Source organism: Puntigrus tetrazona, chromosome 7 (assembly GCF_018831695.1).
Source record: "Puntigrus tetrazona isolate hp1 chromosome 7, ASM1883169v1, whole genome shotgun sequence".
Lineage (NCBI taxonomy): Eukaryota > Metazoa > Chordata > Actinopteri > Cypriniformes > Cyprinidae > Puntigrus > Puntigrus tetrazona.
The window spans coordinates 2280974-2301317 of record NC_056705.1 but is presented as its reverse complement, the minus strand read 5'-3'; the positions used below and the strand labels follow the sequence as shown (position 1 = coordinate 2301317).

At 36.7% G+C, this 20344-nt stretch overlaps 1 protein-coding gene and 1 long non-coding RNA gene across 2 annotated transcripts; both read right to left on the bottom strand.

Annotated features, from left to right (window-relative positions):
- Nucleotides 1–1756: 1756 nt before the first annotated feature.
- Nucleotides 1757–7897, bottom strand: LOC122349157. Its single transcript, XR_006251425.1, has 4 exons — nucleotides 7550–7897; nucleotides 7000–7057; nucleotides 4848–6015; nucleotides 1757–1771 (listed from the first exon to the last, which is right to left on the bottom strand). It is a non-coding gene; the product is annotated as an uncharacterized LOC122349157 (long non-coding RNA).
- A 184-nt stretch (nucleotides 7898–8081) lies between these two features.
- tars1 (threonyl-tRNA synthetase 1) lies at nucleotides 8082–16876 on the bottom strand. The gene is given in 21 exon segments (XM_043245086.1): nucleotides 8082–8582; nucleotides 8963–9077; nucleotides 9173–9245; nucleotides 9337–9441; nucleotides 9646–9664; nucleotides 9667–9745; nucleotides 9833–9910; nucleotides 9994–10131; nucleotides 10299–10461; nucleotides 10587–10753; nucleotides 11029–11127; nucleotides 12063–12145; nucleotides 12148–12208; nucleotides 12338–12416; nucleotides 13226–13290; nucleotides 13404–13521; nucleotides 14227–14348; nucleotides 15138–15261; nucleotides 15789–15979; nucleotides 16320–16385; nucleotides 16692–16876. Coding segments are annotated over 21 exon segments (2151 nt in total). The 5' UTR covers nucleotides 16749–16876; the 3' UTR covers nucleotides 8082–8433.
- Nucleotides 16877–20344: the final 3468 nt, after the last annotated feature.

Here is a 20344-nt window from a genome sequence, read left to right as displayed (position 1 = left end):
ACAGCTCCAAGATGTTTAAATGTTGCATACGATCCTACATGAGAGGAAATAAACATGTAGTGTGGTTTGTGTTTGCAAACTACTTTTAATAAGACTTAATGTGCTCATCGTGAGTTGTAAGTGCATTAGTAAGTAAGTACAGTAAGTACATGCTGTAGCTAATGACAACCACAAAATACGTGCATCAGTCATGGTGTCATCTTTAAGCAGTCATACATCCCCAGTGTAATCTAAATTGGTCTTTGAGAGCAGTGTGCTGGCGAACTGCAGGAGGATTAGGAGTTCTTTCCAGGGACAGGAGTGATTCTGTCAGGTCTGATTTAAGATTCAGCATGAAAGAACGTGGGATTCATCCTCTGAAATGGGGAAAACAGAGTGTAGGCCAAGCCACCATGTGGGGGGCCCGCAGAGAAGGTGAGGCCCATTTTTACTTGCTTGTAGCTGGACAATATGGTAACTATGCAACACAATTATTCTGGCTATACTGTGTTGGTTCATTCAAGTAACAGAGGTTAAAGGGGTGCTCTTTGTCCCCCCTTTTCATTAAAAAAAGAGCAAAACTTGAGGTTACAGTCAGGCACTGTGCAAGGAGGTTAAAAAACGGCCAATTTAAAAGTAGAAATGTTTTATTAAATCAATCAATAAATAAATAAAGTAAAAAGCATGTATTATGTTCAGCTGTGTTTAGTGTTTATAGAAATGCTTTACAATAAAGTGCTTCATAACATTGTTTAATGCAGCAGTATTTATTAACCTTTGTTAAAAGGTTACTTTTGTCTCATGGCTCCTGGGTGTGGAAACAAGGCCTCCTGCAGTGAATTGAAAATATCCATATTTAAAACATTATAAAAGCTCCATCCGACTGTTTTGGGTGGATGACGTAGGATGTAGGGTGAGAATGGACTAATTTAAAATTTTGGATAACTACTATCTCTTTACCTATTGTCAAAAGTAAAATCTTACAAAGTGCTACCAATTAGGTTGAACTTCACAAAGAGAAGCCAAGCAATTTTTCCCCTTATAATCATTTTAACACCCATATTGTTTGCGTCTTATTATTTTATTACTGTATTTTAAAGTTTATGATTTGGCCCAATGAGGGGCCACAGCTTAACATGTTGTTTTTGCACTTTTGCATCTTTTAAAAGACTAACAGTGGCTCAAAGCTAGTAACTTCTGTTGGGTCATTGGCTAAGATTTTTATAGGTTTTTCCAGAAGAAGAGAAAAAGCTTGCAGCGAGACGGCCTATGCCATATTGGGCCTGAAACTGAAGCCTTTATGGAAGTGCCAAATATGAATCATTGTAGTCCGGATGCCAGACGGGCCTCTCCTGTGTTGCTAAGAGAGCCCCCCACCCGTCGAGGAGCAGGCAGAGGGGTGGCGAGCGGGGGGCTAAGTGCCTCAGATGGCTGTACAGTTTCAGTTGTGTTAGATATGACTGGATGCTCCTATTCCTGTAAAGGCTACCTGGGTGGTCCGAGGCGGGGGGCTGGATTTTAATACTGCCACCTATTAGCTCCAGTGGGCTGTGATTTATGCAGCTGTCAGCTTGAACTTCATCAGGCTTGCAGGCCCTGGTGAGTTGTGGGCACCCAAATCGGGACCTGAGCTTCCCGGCCTCTCTCTTAAGGAGCTAAAGTAAACGTTTCTTCGAGGGAGGGAGAAAAAGCACGGCGAAAAAAAGAAGAAAAAATGAGAGGAAAATACTGAGTGCATACCTCTGTCTTGCTCAGTCTCCTTCTGAAATATGTCTCCTTTTGAATGTTTGGCCTGTTGAGAGGCATAGAGAGAGAGAGAGAGAGAGAGAGAGAGAGAGAGAGAGAGAGAGAGAGAGAGAGAGAGAGAGAGAGAGAGAGAGAGAGAGTGTGTGCTTCAAATCGAGCGTGATAATTGTGTTTAGACGCCAAGTGAGTTTATGTATATGCTTGTTGACATTATATTTTATAGAGAGCTTGCACTTTCACAACTTTTTTTGTTTTCTGCATGTCAACCATGATGATTCAAAAATAAAGCTGCAGAACTTACAAGAAGTTAATTTCAGTTCCTGTTAATTATTGACGTTTCTTTACAAAAAATCTGAAACATGCAATGGAAATGAATATGTAAAGTGATTATTTAAAAACAAAAAAAAATCACATGGTGTTGTTCAGCTGTAGGCTATGTAGACCATGGTGTAGAAAGAAGGAAAATAAATAAATAAAGATTCAGAATACATCAAATACATTGACATGACATCAAATAATTTGTTTAATAAATCTGTTCATTCCTAATGCTAATTAGGAATACAAAAAAAGTACCAAAATTAAAATGTCTAACATATTAAATGCTGTCCTTCAGCTGTAACCAAACAGAACAGAAGATCACTGGTTGCATTGGCTAGCCAAGAAAGACAGTCTTTGAATAGAAACCAGGTATCATGACTTGAGCTCTGGCGCCACACTTATAATCCTTACAGTCAATCAATTATCCTGATCTGGATTCCTGGCTATATGTTCTGTTGGGCCATCTGTTATTAATTTTTCAAGACTTTGGCGGTGAAAAGATTTTTTCTTGTATATAGTAATAATACTAACATATATATTCTACTTTGCAGCAAGCATTCTTTTTTTGCAATCTGGTATCCGTCTTGCAATCTGCATTCATTTTCAGCAAATGCTCCCTGTTTTATTTTATTTTGTTAATTTTATAAATACTTTTATTCAGCACAGACATATTAAACTGATACAATGTGACAGTAAATAGCATTTATAATGTTACAAAAGATTCCTGTTTCTAATAATAAATCAATATCGTACTTAATAATACAAAATGTATCAATTCCCACAAAAGCATTAAGCAACACAACCGTTTTTAACTTCGATAATAATCAGTTAGTGCTCAGTTTTTTTAAACACCAAATCAGGAAATTAGAATGACTTTCTGTCAGTCAAGGAGCTATTGTGAAAAGGATAGCTCATCCAAAAAACATAAAGCACAAGCCTGAAGTATAAGTTCAATATCCAGCCAGTCATAAGCCATAACCAATTCTGCACATATAAATGTTAAGTAAAAGACAAATTTCCTTTCTGCAAACAACACAGAAAAATACCAGTTTTGTAGATTCTTTTTTTTTTTTTTTTTTTGGCATATTGGCCCTTTAACGTAGTCAACAAGTGTCAACAGAAGAAGTTTTTCACATCCCTCCTCCCTTTATTTTACATGTGGGAAAATGCGCCTTCACAAAACTCTCGGTCGCTCAATGCTGCCTTAATCACCAATCAAAATAACGCCCTGATCTCACCACGGCTTAATATAAAACATCAGCAACACTATGAAGAACACATGTCTCTTTTCTCTATTCATTATGAGGAAGGTGTTAGCGCTAGCATGGGGTACTCACTAATTGGCCACCAGATGGTCATTATGTGGCATGTTGTGTGGAGAAGGTTTTGGAGGCTTGTCGCTGAGCACCTGGGGAGTTTTTTGATTGGAGGTTTTCGTGACAGATGATTTATTCATGTCATGTCATTGGTCAGACCTCTGTAGCCACAAGGCACAAATTAAGGGGGTAGTTTCCAAAATGCCCAGGCCACGGGCTACAAAGACTGGGCTCATTTACACAATAAGTCTTTAACAGTGTAAGGGGTCAGGCCATCGTTTGTTCGCTTTTTAGTCATTCACAGAATGAATCAATGTAACATTATTTCCGTAAAGATCTAACCTTATATATAGCTAAAATGTACAATGCTCTTTCCTTTTATAAAATAAATCAGAAAACATTCATTAAAGCTACACTGAAAACACATTGCTCTTTTTTGTTTTCGACCGTATCTATTTTTTATTAATTCCGAAGCTAATTCTGAAGTCATATATGTGCAATTTATGATGTGGTGCGCCTGAGAGCAAATATTTGGTTTCACCGTGCTCTATCTGGGGTTAAACCCATATTATGTGCTTCAAAGTTGAAAAGTGCTTGCACATGCGCGGAGTGTGACGCTCCCCTCTTCAGCCAAGCTGCCTGTGCAAAGCGGTTTGCTTAATTTACATCGGGTCATGTGCAGAGGTCATACTTGTGATTTTGCAGGAAGGCTTTTGCTTGAGGTCACAAACAATCTTTCCAGATGTGCCAGAATGTCGTCAAACATGCGTAAGCAGAGCCATGCAGTTTTATGACATTATGATATTAAAGATAGCAGTTTGGTCTCCCAAGCAAAAACTTATTTTTATTGTGTAACTCACAATAATTTAGGGGTTTGTTCGCATCCATGTTTGTTGATGTGAGAAATGGAAAATGGTTGCATAAAAATAAACACAGTAAAGGTTTTAGGTTGGTAAAAGAAGTCTTTTCTGGTCACCAAGGCTGCATTAAAATATCATGAAGCATTTGTACAATTTAAAACAACTGCATTTAATCTGAATATATTTTAAAATACAATTTATTTGTGTGTGTGTGTTTTAGGTTTACTCCAGTCTTCAGTGTTACATGATCTTTTAGAAATCTTTCTGATATATTAATTTGCTGCTCAGGATGCATTTATTCTAATTGTTTTTTTGTTTTAGGATTCTCCAATGAATCGAAAGTTCATTCATTAGTTTAGTATCAGCAGATCTCTGAATGTTTCTCTCGCTAGTTTCTCTCCAGAGGTTTTCTGATGAGCCATGTCGCTGTTTGCTTGTGCTGGAGGCTCTTGATCCAGAACACCAAACTCATGCAGCCCTCATTGTCCTCTTACTGAGTTTTGTGTGCTCAGAAGCTAAGTTTGTTTAGCTCAATGGAGCATTCTAACCTCACATGGCCAGGTGCCCAATGAAACATATGGTGAGAATGTACCCCTGGCAGGAGATGGAAGATTCATGGAGTGCTCACCGGCTTTCTGCTATATATCACTTGGGGCCAGGGGTCAACTGAAGAGAAGATTAGACTTCAGGCTGTCTCCGTCTCTATGACTTGGTCTGCTGTCTTTCATCTTGCAGAGTAACACCACCTTGTGGATGTCAGAGTAATAGCAACAAGTGACATTTTCTGAACACAAACAGCAGAAAACATACTTTGATTTTACGAAATATTGTATAAAAATAAATAACAGTACACTTTGTTTATTCATGATCATTTTTATTCATTTTAAAATAAAGTAAAAGTCTCTCAAAAGCTTAGGCTAAAACTGGAAACGGAGTGGAATGCATTTTATAAACCATTTACAGAATCATATTAATCATATAAATAAACAGTGTTAAAACATCTGAAAATTACAACTCCTGAATTGTTCCATATGATTTGATTTATTATGTGTGTGCAAAAAATATTTTTGTACTGTTTGTTACTGTATTTGAGGTAGAGATGTTATCATCCCAGCAAACATGATAAACAAAAACATACTGAGTTTTTAGATAACTTTGTATGGCAAATATTTCAAACGCATTAATGTACATTGTGATAAAAGCACCAATAACAAAAAACTATAACAACTTGGTTTGTTTTCTGATTTCATAGATCGTGCAACAATAAAAAGAGCAGGCAAACTACCTGAAATAAACCTGGCTTATTTAGTAAAAGCGTTTTATGAAACAGGCCCCTGTTTATATATAGCTGAGGAAACAATCATGAGCTAAGGTCACTAAAACTCAATGACGCTACATTCTCTGGTGTACTTACTAGCTATGAACTGAACCTGACATACACCAAGAAATCATCAAAATACCCTGGTGAGAACATGAAAAAGATGAACCAAAGTCACTTGACATCACTGTACAGAACATTTTGCTTCTGGTTAGTTCATTCACAGATAACCTATATAACCAAGAAGAAAAAGTAAATGCCATGTCTTTATGGTATTTGATGTTTATCCACATTGTGACGAGACGCTGCTCCTCTGCTGGACGGAGTTTTTCACCTCTGTTGTTGAGGTTATTCGATTATTCAATCCAAATCGTATGGAGGCCATAGTTTGGAAGAGCTGGGCCTGAATTTCAGTGTCTGGCTTTGCTTTCTCCTGTAATTTCTTCTCCTTTGGAGTAAGCTCATTTCCTTCAGGTATCTAAATAAGTGAAATATTATTATTATTTTTCCATTTACATTTGTGACCCGGGACCACAAAGTGTCTCAAGTGTCAGTTTTTATAAATGAAGAATGGAGGATGCAAAAAAAAAAAAAAAAAAAAAAGAAAATTATATTCACCTACTTTATATTAGGTGGCCTTAGCTACTATGTACTTACATTCACAAGTAATAATTTTATACAGATGCACTTTTTGCTTTTACATTGTACTTATATTTTTAAAAATACCCATATGTAATTACATATGTAGTTAAACTGGTGACCTTAACCCACCCTTAAACCTACCCATAACACCAAACCTGTTCCTAACCTTACCCGTATCCCACCTCAATAAAAGCAAGTGTTTTGCAACACAATACGAACACTACATTGTACTTTTTTATGTAATTAAAGCCACCTAATTTAAAAAGTCTTACCAAAAGATTACATATAAATAAAACTAAATTTTGACTATTGCTACATATACACATCAACTTAAAAAAAGAACATGCCACTTAAAAAATTAAAATAAAAACAGGCAAATTTTCCAAAACAGTTGAGTTTTACTGTTTTTGAATCTATTCAGCTGATTTCGGGGTCTGGAGAGGATCATTGAATCTGATTAGACCACAAATAATTTGATATTTTTTCTATTTAAAACTTGACTCTTCGTTGTTACATTGTGTACTAACACGGAAAATTAAGAGCGATTTTCTAGAGCTATACAAGTAGGAACTACTGTTTGATTTTTACGTCGGAATGAGAGTATAGTTTCTTGTAATACCAGCATAGAAAATCGCCATTTTTTTAGTAGCGTATCCCTTTAAGAGTTTTTGCGCTGTACTATACTGCCATCCCATGGCATAGCTTAAACTGCTTTCATATGTAATACAACTAGTAGACTTGTAATGTAACTCTTGACGTTATGTCTTGTATGTTTTTATAAATATTTTTTAAATACAAAAAAGGGTGGGGGTATTCTTACTTCTGCAGACACTTGTTGCAGCCATATTTTCTCCTCATCTGTAAACTCCATCGTAGAACTGAAACATGAAAGCAGCACATAACTTGTCAATTAATAATAGTAAACCTAAGTAATGCAAGAAGTTCTTAAAATGGTTAGACGTTTAATTAAACGTTAATGTCTCTAATATTTTGACAGTCCGTCTAAGCCTGCCATCTGATCAACGAGCCTCCGCCTTAAGCCTGTACAGTTATAACTGAAAAAATGTTTTCAGGCGATAAAATGTACGCTTATTGTCTGCATAAAACAGAAGAAAAACAAAAACGTGTCAAATGACAATCATTTTTAAAGAAAAACCGCAAAACAAAACGTTTAAGCAAGTTTACTGTACAAACGAAAGTGAAAGGCTACTATCTCTTTAAAATGACAAAAAAAAAATTAAAATTGGTTAAAATTAAGTGATTATTTTAGTTATACATTCCCTGACTTTATACAGGGTCAGCTTAATATGCAGCATCGACGATAGGAGTAAGTACTCTATCCCACACATATAAAAAAAATTTTGACTTACCTTTTAAGAGAAATAATTGAATGTATTTTTCTCTTAAAGCAGCGCCGAGTTCCGTTTAATGGTAGTTAAAAAGCATAAAGAACAGTAAAAAATATAAATAAAACACTTTGTGAATAAACATCCGGAAAAAAAAGCTGTGTAAATCACATACATCTATGGTTTAAACACTCAAATGCATCCGTTCACGATTTGTTCGACGACATAGTTTTACTATAGCGGTTATAATAAGCTGTACTATATCCGAAAACATCAATACGCTGAAGCCTGCTTGCAGTTTACTACTTGCTCGTTTGTCCGGTAAGACAAACTGAAAGCAGACGATTTCTCCTAAACCCCGTGCACAAAGCAAGTGAAAGTGAAAGTAACAGTAACAGCACGCTGGAACACGTAAACAACTACGTCTACTCCAGCAAAGAGCTCTGCACCATCAAGCCGATTATACATATTCAAACAATAACAGCTTTTGGCTGCATTTGAAGTCGTTATAGAAAAAGTCACAAGACAAAAAAGACACAAGAAAAAGACACAAGAATGAAAGACATAACGTTTTATTTTATCCCCAACAACACAAGCTACCAGAAACTGTAATTTTTGTCCATTCATATATTGACAGAAAAGACCCTTTTTCCTCTAACAAAGCATAATGGATATCCGTCATTCCCAAAATATTTTTTTTAAAGCAACTGATGTGAGACTTCAGACTTGTGGATAATTGAATGATTAGTTATAAAATAAATGTCACTGATTTAAAACCTGAGCCCCTGAACCAAGTAGATTCGGTTGAGAAGTTATGGATCATCAATGCAGAATAGCAGCATGTTGCTGCCCAGTAGCATCTGAGCATATGGCATATGAAGGAAGACTTGGAAGGATGTTAAGGGAGTTCAGAATTCCTCTTCTGCGTTCCGGGATCTTGAGGCCTTCAGCTCCTTGAGTCTCTCCATGCAGTCTGTCAGACTCCTCTCCCCGTGCACCTTGTTGTCACGAGTTCTAACATTTACCGTGTCACTGGTCTTCTCCTTCTCACCCACCACTGCCATTAAACCAGACATATAAGTTAGAATTGAAATAAATTTGTTAACATATCTGCAGATGACATTTGTCAATCAAAACAAATGCAAACAGCATTTTAACTTAGCTACTGAGAAGCAATCATGCTTTGCTTGCGAGAAATGTGTCATTTGAATGTGTAAAACTATTCATTTACTGATATAGGTAAATAACTAAAAGCAAAGTAAACAGTAAAACTAATAATATATATATATATATATATATATATATATATATATATATATATAAAAATTTTACACAAAAAAGCTAATTATTTACAGCAGCAAGCAGCAACAAACCAAGAATTGTATATGATCAAAAAGACAGTGTTTTCTAATTTAAATATTACTCTCGATCACTCACCTAAAATGAAATTGTACTGAGCCAACTGAGCATTCCTGATCTTCTTGTTCAGGGTGCAGCCTGGGTCCAGATCCACATCCGTCATCAACCCTCCCCTGTGGAACTCCTTTTGTACCTGAGAACGACAAGGGATTGTTATTAATAACAACGTTTAAGCTGGAATCTAAGCTAACAGCTACTAGTGTATGGGAAGTAGCGAGCAGAACGTACTCTCTGGGCGTACTCATCACAAGTGGGTCCTACAGGAACCACCATCACCTGTCGTGGGGACAGCCACAGTGGCCTGTGGGAAACAAAAGCAGAAGAATTTGGTATGCACGCATATGGTGTGTGACTAAACATTATCAAGTGAGAGTCCCCATTCCAAGCCGTACCACTTTCCCCCGTAGTTTTCAGTCAGGATGGCGATCATGCGCTCCACTGAACCCAGGATTGCTCTGTGGATGATCACAGGTCTCTTCTTGTCATCGCCATCATGGCTGAAGAGAGAAAAAATTTGGATTACACAATGTTAATCTTAAAAAAATCCAGTTGAATTTGCAGAAGGGTTGTAGTAATCAAATATAACCACAAAACGTCACTGTTGTACAGGGAACACAAATTGCTTTGGACGTACTCTCAGGTTTTGTTTTTCCCTTTTTACTTTATTCAGAAAACCATGTTATTTTCTTGAGTAAACATACCTCACAAAAGTAAGATTAGGCGAATAGGCAACTGGAAGTCCAGCTGAATGGTGGCACACTGGTGATACCTGCCGATGGCGTCCTTTATCTGAATATCAATCTGAAATCACAATATAAAATAAATATTTGAGTGCAAAGTCATTTCCTAAATGTACATATTTCATATGCTTTATTTATCCAGTTGCACCTTTGGTCCATAAAAAGCTCCATCACCAGGATTCAGAACCCATTTCTCTCCAAAATCATTCAGGCTGTTCTCCAGTTGCTAAAACAAATAACAATTCTTAAGTCAAACTAGACCAGATATGCATGATTTTAATTCTGTTCTTGTAAAGTGTCAAATTTTACCTTCTCGGCCTGGTCCCACACTTCGGGTTCTCCTAGGAACTTCTCTGGCCTGGTGGAAAGGTTCAATTTGAAGGTAAAGCCAAACACGTCATACACGGTACGTAGGAAGTTCAGGCAACCCTTTATCTCAGACTCAATCTGTTACATAGGAAAATGGGTAAGGAGGTAAGATGAGGAGAATATTGACCTCTTAAATGCAATTCAAAAAAATCATTAGTCTCATTAATCAAACATAGTCCTTCAACACACAAAAAATTTAGAGCTTCCACACCAACTCAAGCATAATTTATTCCCAAGTAACTTGCCTGGTCCATAGAGCAGAAGATGTGTGCGTCATCTTGTTGGAAACGTCTGACCCTGGTCAGGCCTGTAAGAGCTCCAGACAACTCGTTACGGTGCAAGACCCCAAAATCAGCCAAACGCAAAGGCAGTTCTCTCCAAGAGCGAGGCCGGTGATCAAACATCAGACTGGCAAATAAAAATATTGTTATTATCTTTGCTTAACTTTTTGTGTTCAGGAATAATGCCAATGCCTGCTACAATTAACTCCACTTCAAAACTTCTGTTGCAGTGAATACAGAAAGATTTTGTACCAGTGTCCAGGGCAGTTCATGGGCTTGAGAGCAAAGATCTCCTTTTCCACCTCAAAGGAGAACATGTTTTCGCTGTAGTGCTGCCAGTGTCCTGAGGTTTGCCATAGTTTGCTGTTGTAGATGTTGGGTGTGACCACTTCCTGGAATCCCCTCTTTCTATATTCACTCTACACAATAAAATTTAGAAGTGAAAACGCATAAATATTCAAGTGGTTGGCTCACAATCATTAACAGGGTCCTTGAAGTGGACCAACCTATCCATTACATGGTCTACTGAACCATGACATCCATAAAATGCAATTTAGCATATCCTAATAGACCTCTGCAAACCCTGCTCCACATCACACCCTTGTTTTGTCAGCTATTGTAATTTTTTTAAATGGATGATATTGCCTCTGTAGTAGCGGAATGAACTATGAATTCAAAATTGGGGGAAACTCACTCTAATAAACTCGATCAGCGTATTATAGATGTAGGCTCCTTTAGGCAGAAAGAAACAGCTACCCGGGCTCAGGTCGTGGAAGAAAAACAAGTCTTGCTCCTGGAAAGACAAAAGCGGGGAGAGAGAGTGTGTGTGTGTAAAACATTAAAGGTGTGAGAAACAATTATCATACAAGTCAGAAATCTAAAAGAGAATACAGGAGGACACAAAGGAAAAGAACGAGAAGTTCAAATGAGAAAGAAAGACAAAAAAATAGGACAAATGGCTGATTATGCTCTTGCTTTTGTTGTGACAAAGTGTTCCCTGTGCACCCATCAGCATGCCCATGAACAGATGGCACATTAAGGAGACAGACATCTGCCTTCTTTATGGGCACAGTCCCCGTGCTCTCTCCACCAAGCCCACCTATCAGACCTGTCTTCAGTCACCACAGATTCAAGACTCCCTACACAGTGCATCAAATGAGTTGCTGGCTGAGTCATTAGCACACTGAAGTGTCCACATGTCCTCCAGTGTGAGCAGTTTTGTACCCCAAATGTTGAGTGGAAAGTGGCTTTTTGTATTAATTTGCACACTGCAGACTTTTATAATTATTCAGTTCCAGTTGGCCAGATGCGCCTATATTTTGCTGCTGGATTTGCCATTTAATTGCAGTACCAAGCGAGTAAGGATGGTGGTGGGTAAAAGACATCTTTTATTAAGTGTTTTTTTTTTTTTTTTTTTTTTTTTAAAGAGTCTGTACTTTGATGACAGGAATTAAATATACTAATGGTGCAAAGTATTTAAATAAGGTATGATTTACATAATCCATAGACAAGGATTACCACTGATGTGGCATTTTGCGTATTCTTGTGGGCAACTTTATAAATACATTTTCTTCATGTTATTATGATGTGCTGCCACATGCATATTTCATATACATGTATGGCTTATCTGTAAACAGTACCTGCATTTGCAGTGAAATGGTTTATATTAAAAATCTGTTACATATTTCTGAGTGGTGGGCATGTAAATTTTCACACATCTGCACATACCCTTCCTAGTTTGCGGTGATCCCTGTTTTTGGCTTCTTCCTGAAATTTCTCCCATTCTTTCAGCATTTTAGGATCAGGAAAGAGATGCCATAGATCCTTTGGAGGCTCTCCATGTCAGCTTTGCCCTCCCAATACGTAGAAGAGTTCTGTGAAGTACATCATATACATCATCTGGGATTATACATTATGCCGTAGGGATATAATGACAGAGGAATATGGAAAGGAGTTTTAACAGTTGAAAGTTTCTGCAAGGGAACTGGGAGAAAACTGTGCACCTTGTGGATCTTCAAGGCCTTGATCTTTCCTGTGTGTCTCACATGAGGCCCTCTGCACAGATCAATCAAAGGTCCACACCTACAGAACCAACAGGAAAATGTGTAAATACACTGTATATTCACTACTTTTAATCGAACCAAAAATAGAGAGAATTACAATATTGTGAAATATTAGGATATAAAAATGTTTTCGTTTATTTTAAAATATTTTTTATTTTTGTGATGGCAAAACCTTCAGCAGCCATTACACCAGCCCTCATGATCCTTTAGAAATCATTCTAATATACTGATTAGGTGCAGAAAAAATTATTTTATTATTTTAATTATTCATTATCAATATTGAACAGTTTAGAATAATTTGATGAATAGAAAGTTTACAAGAACAGCAGTTGTTTGAAATATAAATATTTTGCAACCCACAAACTTTTCAAATGACAGTGTAAATAGACAAACATTAATAAACTATTTGCAAATAAATACCTAATTAAATACAAGAGTCAAGACTTTCATTTTAAGCATAAAAAGAGTAAGTATAATAATGCTTTAAATTGCCGTTTTTCCCCTTGCCAAAAATGTTAAAGTTTTGCATTTAATTTAATTGCAATTTTGTTTTTGTAAATATCATAAATTTTTCCCTGATTTAAAGAAAACAATCAATAAAATGTCATTCAGCGAAACAATTTCATCAGGCACATTTACAAAAAAACCCCAAAAAACATCATATTAAATTAATTACTTTCACCTCAAATACTAATCAGTTGTTTATTAAAAAAAATAAAAAAACAATAAAAGATTTTTCCCAAGAATTTGTACCAATTAAAAACAATACATCTTAAAGTCTTTGACCCACATACTACAAAAAGCTTAATCGCTTAACAAAAAGCATACCTGTAAACTGTAGTTGTTGGGGTGGTAACCTTTTCATTTAGGATCCTGCACTTGAACTTGTTGTACTAGACGAAAGAGGGAAGCATATTTCACTGGTCTGAACTTCAAGGCACTCGAGTGTTAAGGGCTTATTCATAGCATGAGCCTATATTTCTAGCTCTTAGAAAGAAGCACCTACCTTGAACATCTCCAACAGAGTCTCCTTCTTTACCTCCAGCCTCTCAAAGGGCTGCTTTTCTTTGATGATCTTCTTACACAAGGTCTCCAAACAGGGAAAATCATTACTCGATACACCTCTGAGAACGGGCAGGCGAGGAAAGGAAAGGAAAGAGTAAGTAAAGTACACAAAGGTGCACAGGTTCATTAAAAAAAATAACATAGGCTCTTCTAAAAATAAATAAATAAATTAGTGCAAAGAATTACAAAACATCTCTCAGATGTCTCCAATTAAAGAAACTTAAGTCTTCCGGCAGTCAGTCTTTAGTGTTCTACGACAAAGCAACGCAATTTCAGAAAAATACCTACTCTAGACCAGACAGAGCCGTGCTAACAATTGACAGTGATATTAATCAAAATGAATACATTTGCATATATTGGCTTTCAACAAGTAAACTACAGCATTTATTATTCTTTTTCCAGCTTGTCTAAAGCCACTGCACTGATCGCGGTCAAACAAAAGGTCACGTAATTGTTAAAAGGAATGAAAACTCAATGAAAAAATGTGTCGTTTCTTGACCGGCTACTTAGCATAATTTCTAAGCACAGAAGAATTAATGTGACTTTCAAGCTCTGGCTGACAGTTTTATAGACGGTAAATGGACACAATAGTGGCTTGAATTAGCATGGATGACAACAGTCACGTGAAGCATACAGTTATTATTTGATGCCTATGGTCTGCCCTGTAATACAACAGCTCTTTTGATGAGCAACCCCAAAACACACACACACAACAATATATATGTCTATATATACACACACTATATATAATATGCCTGACTTACTCATTTTCAAGAAACATATCATAGTAAAAGCCATTCTCAATGGGAGGTCCATAACAAAGGCATCCTCCATAGACTCGCTCCATGGCCTCTCCCATTATGTGGGCACTGGAGTGCCAATACACCTGAAGAAAAAATGTAGGTTTTTTTTAATAATATGTAAATATATGCACTTTCAATCATCTGTACAATAAAATGATCCATACAATAAACATTTCCTCTAGTGAACCACTTCATATGTGGTGGAGTAGACATGTGCCAGTATTCATTATTGCGATATCACAATAATGAATATGCACAGTATTGTTATCATGGGCACTTATTATATTATATTAAAAGAATTTTTTGTTAAAAATGTGTTAAAATAAACAAATTAATAATTCAAATACTTAATAACATGTTAAAATCAATGTAATTATAAACGGTTGTAAACATCTTTTTATAGCTAACATAAGAGTTGTATTACTTTTAACAAAGATTAATAAATTCTGTAGCAAACGTAGCTTTTGTTCACTGATAATGGTAATGCATTACCTAAGGTTAACTAATGATATCTTACTGTAAAGTGATATCTACTAGCCTTTTAATACTTTTCCATTTTAATCTGTGTAAAAACAATATTTACTTTACACATTTTTTGTGCTGTGCTTTATTGTATTTTGCATTCAAAACGTTCATATATTTGTTATAAGAAAAAAGGCATTTAAACCTGTTGAGCTGTATTATGACAACACTTTTTTGCAAATAAATTTCAACACGGTGATAATACTGCATACTGTGATAAAAGCAATTCATCGTAACATGAAATAAATAATTTATACCAGCATATGCCTATGGCGAAGCATTTGGACTAGCATTCCTTAAAATTAATAATGCAAATGCAAACTTAAAAAAAAAAAAAACTCTAAACTTACTGCTTGTGCCTCTTCATCATCGAATTTGAGAAACACTAGACTGCAGTCTTCCTCTAAGGGCCTGTCTAGATCCCATACCACATTGTTCACTTTGGAGATCACAGTGTTATCAGCAAGGCCTTGGCTGTTAAGGATTATAATTATAATGTCATACATCGTGATTACAATTTATTGCTTGATTTGCAAGCATAATGCAATCAAGCAACTAACTAAAGTACCTTTCAATTAAATGGAGAAATCTAAGTTTAAGGTAAACTTCTATATAATCAATCAATTCATACATTATTATTATTATTATTTTTTTTTTTTTACATGTTACCCAGACTGGTTTTCTAATATACCTGGAAGCTTACACTATAAATATATAAATATAGACATTATGTTCCTCTCTTGTAGGTTTGCTTTCGATTAAAACAAAACAAAAAAGTTCTGCATGCATCTACTGTCCCGCCCCAAATTCCTGTCAATAGTTCTATGCCAGATCACTCGCACGAACAGAACAGAATCCTCACTGTTTATACTCTCTTACTATATGAGTATTTAAAAATAATAGTTCACCCATCTTTTACAGGTGTCATTGCTAACCATGTCATCAATTAAGGCAAGAATTAATAGAGTTGAATAAGCTTGCCCTTTTAGATAGTCACTTACCTGATCCCACAGGCAACCTGGTAAGGTGTGGTCTTCCAGGATTCCCCATCTACTACTTTTCCATCAGGAAGTGTGATCTTGATGGGCTTGCTGTCTTTTGCTGCTTTATCTGACAGCAGGGCATCATGTTCTGCCTTCAGCTTGCTATAAATGGAGAGACGCTCATCGATGTACTCTGGTAGAGGATTCAACTATAGAGAGGTGCAGAAAAAAAAAGAGAGACAAGACTTGTATTTTCACTGTCCACTGTTTCAAGGGTCCTACAAAGATACGTGTATTGTAAATAATAACAGTAGACATTCTGCCATTAATTTACAGAGCCAAACAAGCCCATCCTCTAGAATTTAAATCAATGCACAATTGCACATATGCCAACTGTTTTTAGTTTGACAACTAGCCACATGCTTAACAAGGCATTTATTGGTTTATACAGAGAACATCATTTTTTGAAGTCCATTGGGGAATAGGCAAGCCTTGCTATGCACTGCAATATCCCACACAACACAGCCACAGAATGACAACAGTTCACACCTCAGCCCTGCCACCAGCATCTCCACCAGCATTCTTGTTTTTCTTCTTTCCTCCGTCTTTGCTATTCTGAAAGAAAGGGCGCGACGTTCATTGGTTATTACTTTTAACTGTCAATTATTTGCTCGTGCCAACAAAGAAAATGTTTCAAGCATGTCACTCCACCCGGTACAAAGTGATCAAGAAACAAAACCTGACCGCAAACGAGCAGTGCATATTAAATATATTTTGCACAACTGTCAAACAACTAACCAGAACAACATGGTCTCAAAACTACATCAAAATAAGGCATTAAGGGTTTTGACAGCAACATGCCTTGACTGTCTCAGAGGACTTCTTCACTAGCTAGTCAGCTAACTCATGCACATCTGATACCTTCTTCTCGTCCATTTTCAGGTCCTTCAGCTGTTCGGTAACGCTCTCATCCGCCATAATCAGACAAAAATATCACAAGCACGATCCAACACAGTAACACGACCCAACGCAGATTTTCACAGTCTTTATTCAGGACACCGGCACACACGTTTCCCGGATATCGCGGGGAGGCAATGCTGATGCAACAATGTGATGAATTTATAACGTTGTCCGTGATTGGCGATTCACTGTGATTGACGTAAGTATAAACCAATCATTAGCCAGGATATACGCAGAATGGCGCAGTAAGATGATGCAACGCGAGCAACACACTATAAAAGGTAAGGCAGGCTTTTCCGTATATACGTCTGTAATGTTATTTATAATCATAATTTAATTAGCAATTTTTGTCAAGTTAGCAACATGAAGCTTTCTTCAGCAAAAAAAAAAAAGTTTTATTCACGTCTGTACGATTTCGCCTCCAAAGTAAAATAATGGGGTTCAATTCGAGAAGCTGTATAATAGCAATGCATTTTAGTGGCACCTAGTGGTCCGAAATGAGAAGCGCAACTATTAATAATAACAAAATATGACACAGTGGTATAGAAACAGCACCTTAGAGGGTACTTACACAAAAAAACATTTGTTTACATCGAGTATTTATAGCGAACCTACTGGGTACGAAACATTATTAACCTCTAACTACTGCTTCTACTTCTGACTTTAGCGTATTATTTACAAGCAGGGCTCTTGAACTAAAAGCCCTTGTGGCCTGGAAAAAAAAATATCAAACGGAAGTAGAGGTGTTTATTAAACTGAAAAAATCGTCATTAGTAAAACAAAGGGGCTTTGTTTAGGATCAGGATTCACTGTAACATTTTCTTTTTTTTATTGATTTCCTTTACACTGAAGTGGGCGTAAAGTTCAGTTTGCTACAGCGATATTGATTTACTTTCATTTTTTTCTTCCCTTTTTATTCTTTTGAAGTTTTTGCTTATATTTTTAGGGCATCAACTCATCAACACTTTAAAAGTGCCTATATAATGTTTGTTTTTAATTCACATGCCGGTCAGAGCTCTAGTGTCAATGTTATCGCTGTGTAATAGCAGGGCATGTAAATTTGCTTCATACTCCATTGAGGAGGATTTACATATTCATTTAGAAAAGCTAATTGTTCAGCATGCCCAAACAAAGCCTATAAACTCAAGGGTGTTTTGGACTTTGAATGCCAGTGTAAATAAGCCCCATGGACTCAAACAAATTTGCGGTTGCATCCTTGGTGCAATGGTTGGAAATCGTGGAACCGTGTCATCCACAGTCTTTGCCTGCTTGAATGCGCAGCTGTATCTTTTTTTTTATTTTCAGTGCTTAAAATTTTATGCTGCTTAATTTTTAAAAACTGTTTTTTAAGACATTTGTCACGTCCACCTACTCTCATGCATTTTTGAAGCATGAACCAAGATAACATAAAACAGAGAAAGACGCCGCAGCTGGCAGATCGTACTGAAAACAATAATCCTGAAGGCCCATTTTGCAGAGGGTTTTTTTAGAGGTTTACTTTTTAGCATCAAGTGCAACTGCAAAGAAGTGAGGTGGAAGTCAGGTCAGGTTTCAAGACCTTACACTTGTTTAAGAAGAGGAGTCTAGTGTCGAACTGACCTGAAGGTCTCTATTAGATATCTTGTAATTTCATGGTCCAGAAAATGCGTTTTGAGGCCACAACACTGTAGAGTTCTCAGTTCACTTAAAAGAAATGAGCCTTTGCTTCCTGCTTCAGATGAAAGGATTGCAATTATTTTCCTCTAAATTACTCCTCACATAAATATTGAGACTACATTGAATGAACGCAAACATCAGATGGAAATATGGGTTTTGTAATGATGTATACTACAAAACAAGGTTAAAATCATTTTATACGTTTTAAAAATAACATTCAAAAAAATGTCAAGGACATGTCTGACCTACATTTTTAAGTCTAGAAAGAAACTCTTTCTCAAGGAAACATGAATATTGTCTGGATTATCCTCCTCTTGTTTGTTTAATTCCACCCGTTTGCCATTCACAAGCAGCCCGAGTGGAACAGGTGACTCCAATGAATTTTGTATAGTGACAAAGGGTCTGTATCTACGTTTTAAAAACACTTCTCTCAAAGGATAGGCCAATGGCTTATGCAAATTCATCCTGTGCATGTCAGTAATTTATTCTAGAGTCACACAGGCTTCAAACCATCCACTGGCCTTAGAGAAAACCCTTCTGAGATGTAAGGAAGAAAAGACAACAACAAATTGTGTGCAGAGGATTATTTCTTATAATGCGATGTATTTATGGTAATTGTGCAACTGCTTGAATTGTAGTTTTTTAAATTGATTCTTACGGACTCTTTAATGGTAATATATTCTTTTTACGGTTGTGCAGGGAGTTTGTATGGTTGTGTCGTCTTAAATTCGACCCCAAGGTAACTTAAAAGAGTGGATTCTGAACATTATTGAATCTGCGAGGCTAGATACAGTCTCTTTACCGCAAAAAAAAGTTGCTGGTTTAAAGAGAATCTCTACTGAGGTTAAACTGTAAATAAAACGAATCCTCATTGCCTTCGAATTATCCATCAAAGAACGGCCTCTCTCAAACTCGCTCCGATAATCTACAAAAAATAAGCGACTCCCAAGAAAGTGCCCTAATCGATCAGTCGCAATGCTTTCCATTAGTTTGCGCACAACAGAGCAGGGCTGTCAGTCTGTGTGAGATGTCGAGTGGAAAGATTGTTCCCACAGGATCTCAACTCGTATATCCAGCCCAGAGGGTCTTTCCTTGAGAGCCAGCAGTAATTCTGTCGGCCGTCTCTGTAGACAGTTGTTGCACTCTTTCTTTTGTATAGCCTTGGCTTGAGCATAAGCTTTAAAGAGGTCTCCATAATCACAGGTCACTGGTTTCGTATCCACACACACTTACCATATTCCTGAGGCATGTCTCTTACTCTCTGCGCTCTGTGACATTGACAGCTGTAATGACAGTGACAGTTTCATGTGAGAAGCGGTGCAGTGAACTCACCGTAACTGTCAGACCAGCCGACACTCCCAGGAGCATTCAAACAAATCTTCAAGATGCACTTCAGTAACACTTCGTAGTAACTTTTCTCATGTACTTACTGTGTAAGTTTATTTAATTTGAAAGAAATGAATGAGCAAGGATACATTCAACTGGCAGTAAACGGTATGTTGAGAAATGTATCTTTTTTTTTCAACAAAACAATTCATTTATTCTTCAAAATATTACCATATTCATATAAAGCATGCTAAAACGTAAAACAATTCAAACACTTGTGCACAAATGCGTGTATGTGTTAAAATATGAAAACTACTGACTCTAAGCTCTGTTGCTTTTTTTCGTTTGTTTTTAACGCTTTTAACGGACAGATGGAAATATTCACAAAAGTGCTCAAATACACACACACACACACACACAGACACAGATGCCGTTCATTGTGTTCAGTGTGTCTGTGTACAATAGCAAATGGTTAACTTTGTTGGCAAAAGTTGCTTTTCAGTAACCCCACCCAGTATTGCTCTGATATTTACCTTTTGTACAAATAGAATATCGCTTCTGTTTATATTTTGTGTGTGTACAGCGTCTGCTACTGTTTACAGTACACTCAGTGCAAACGTGTAACTAGTGTA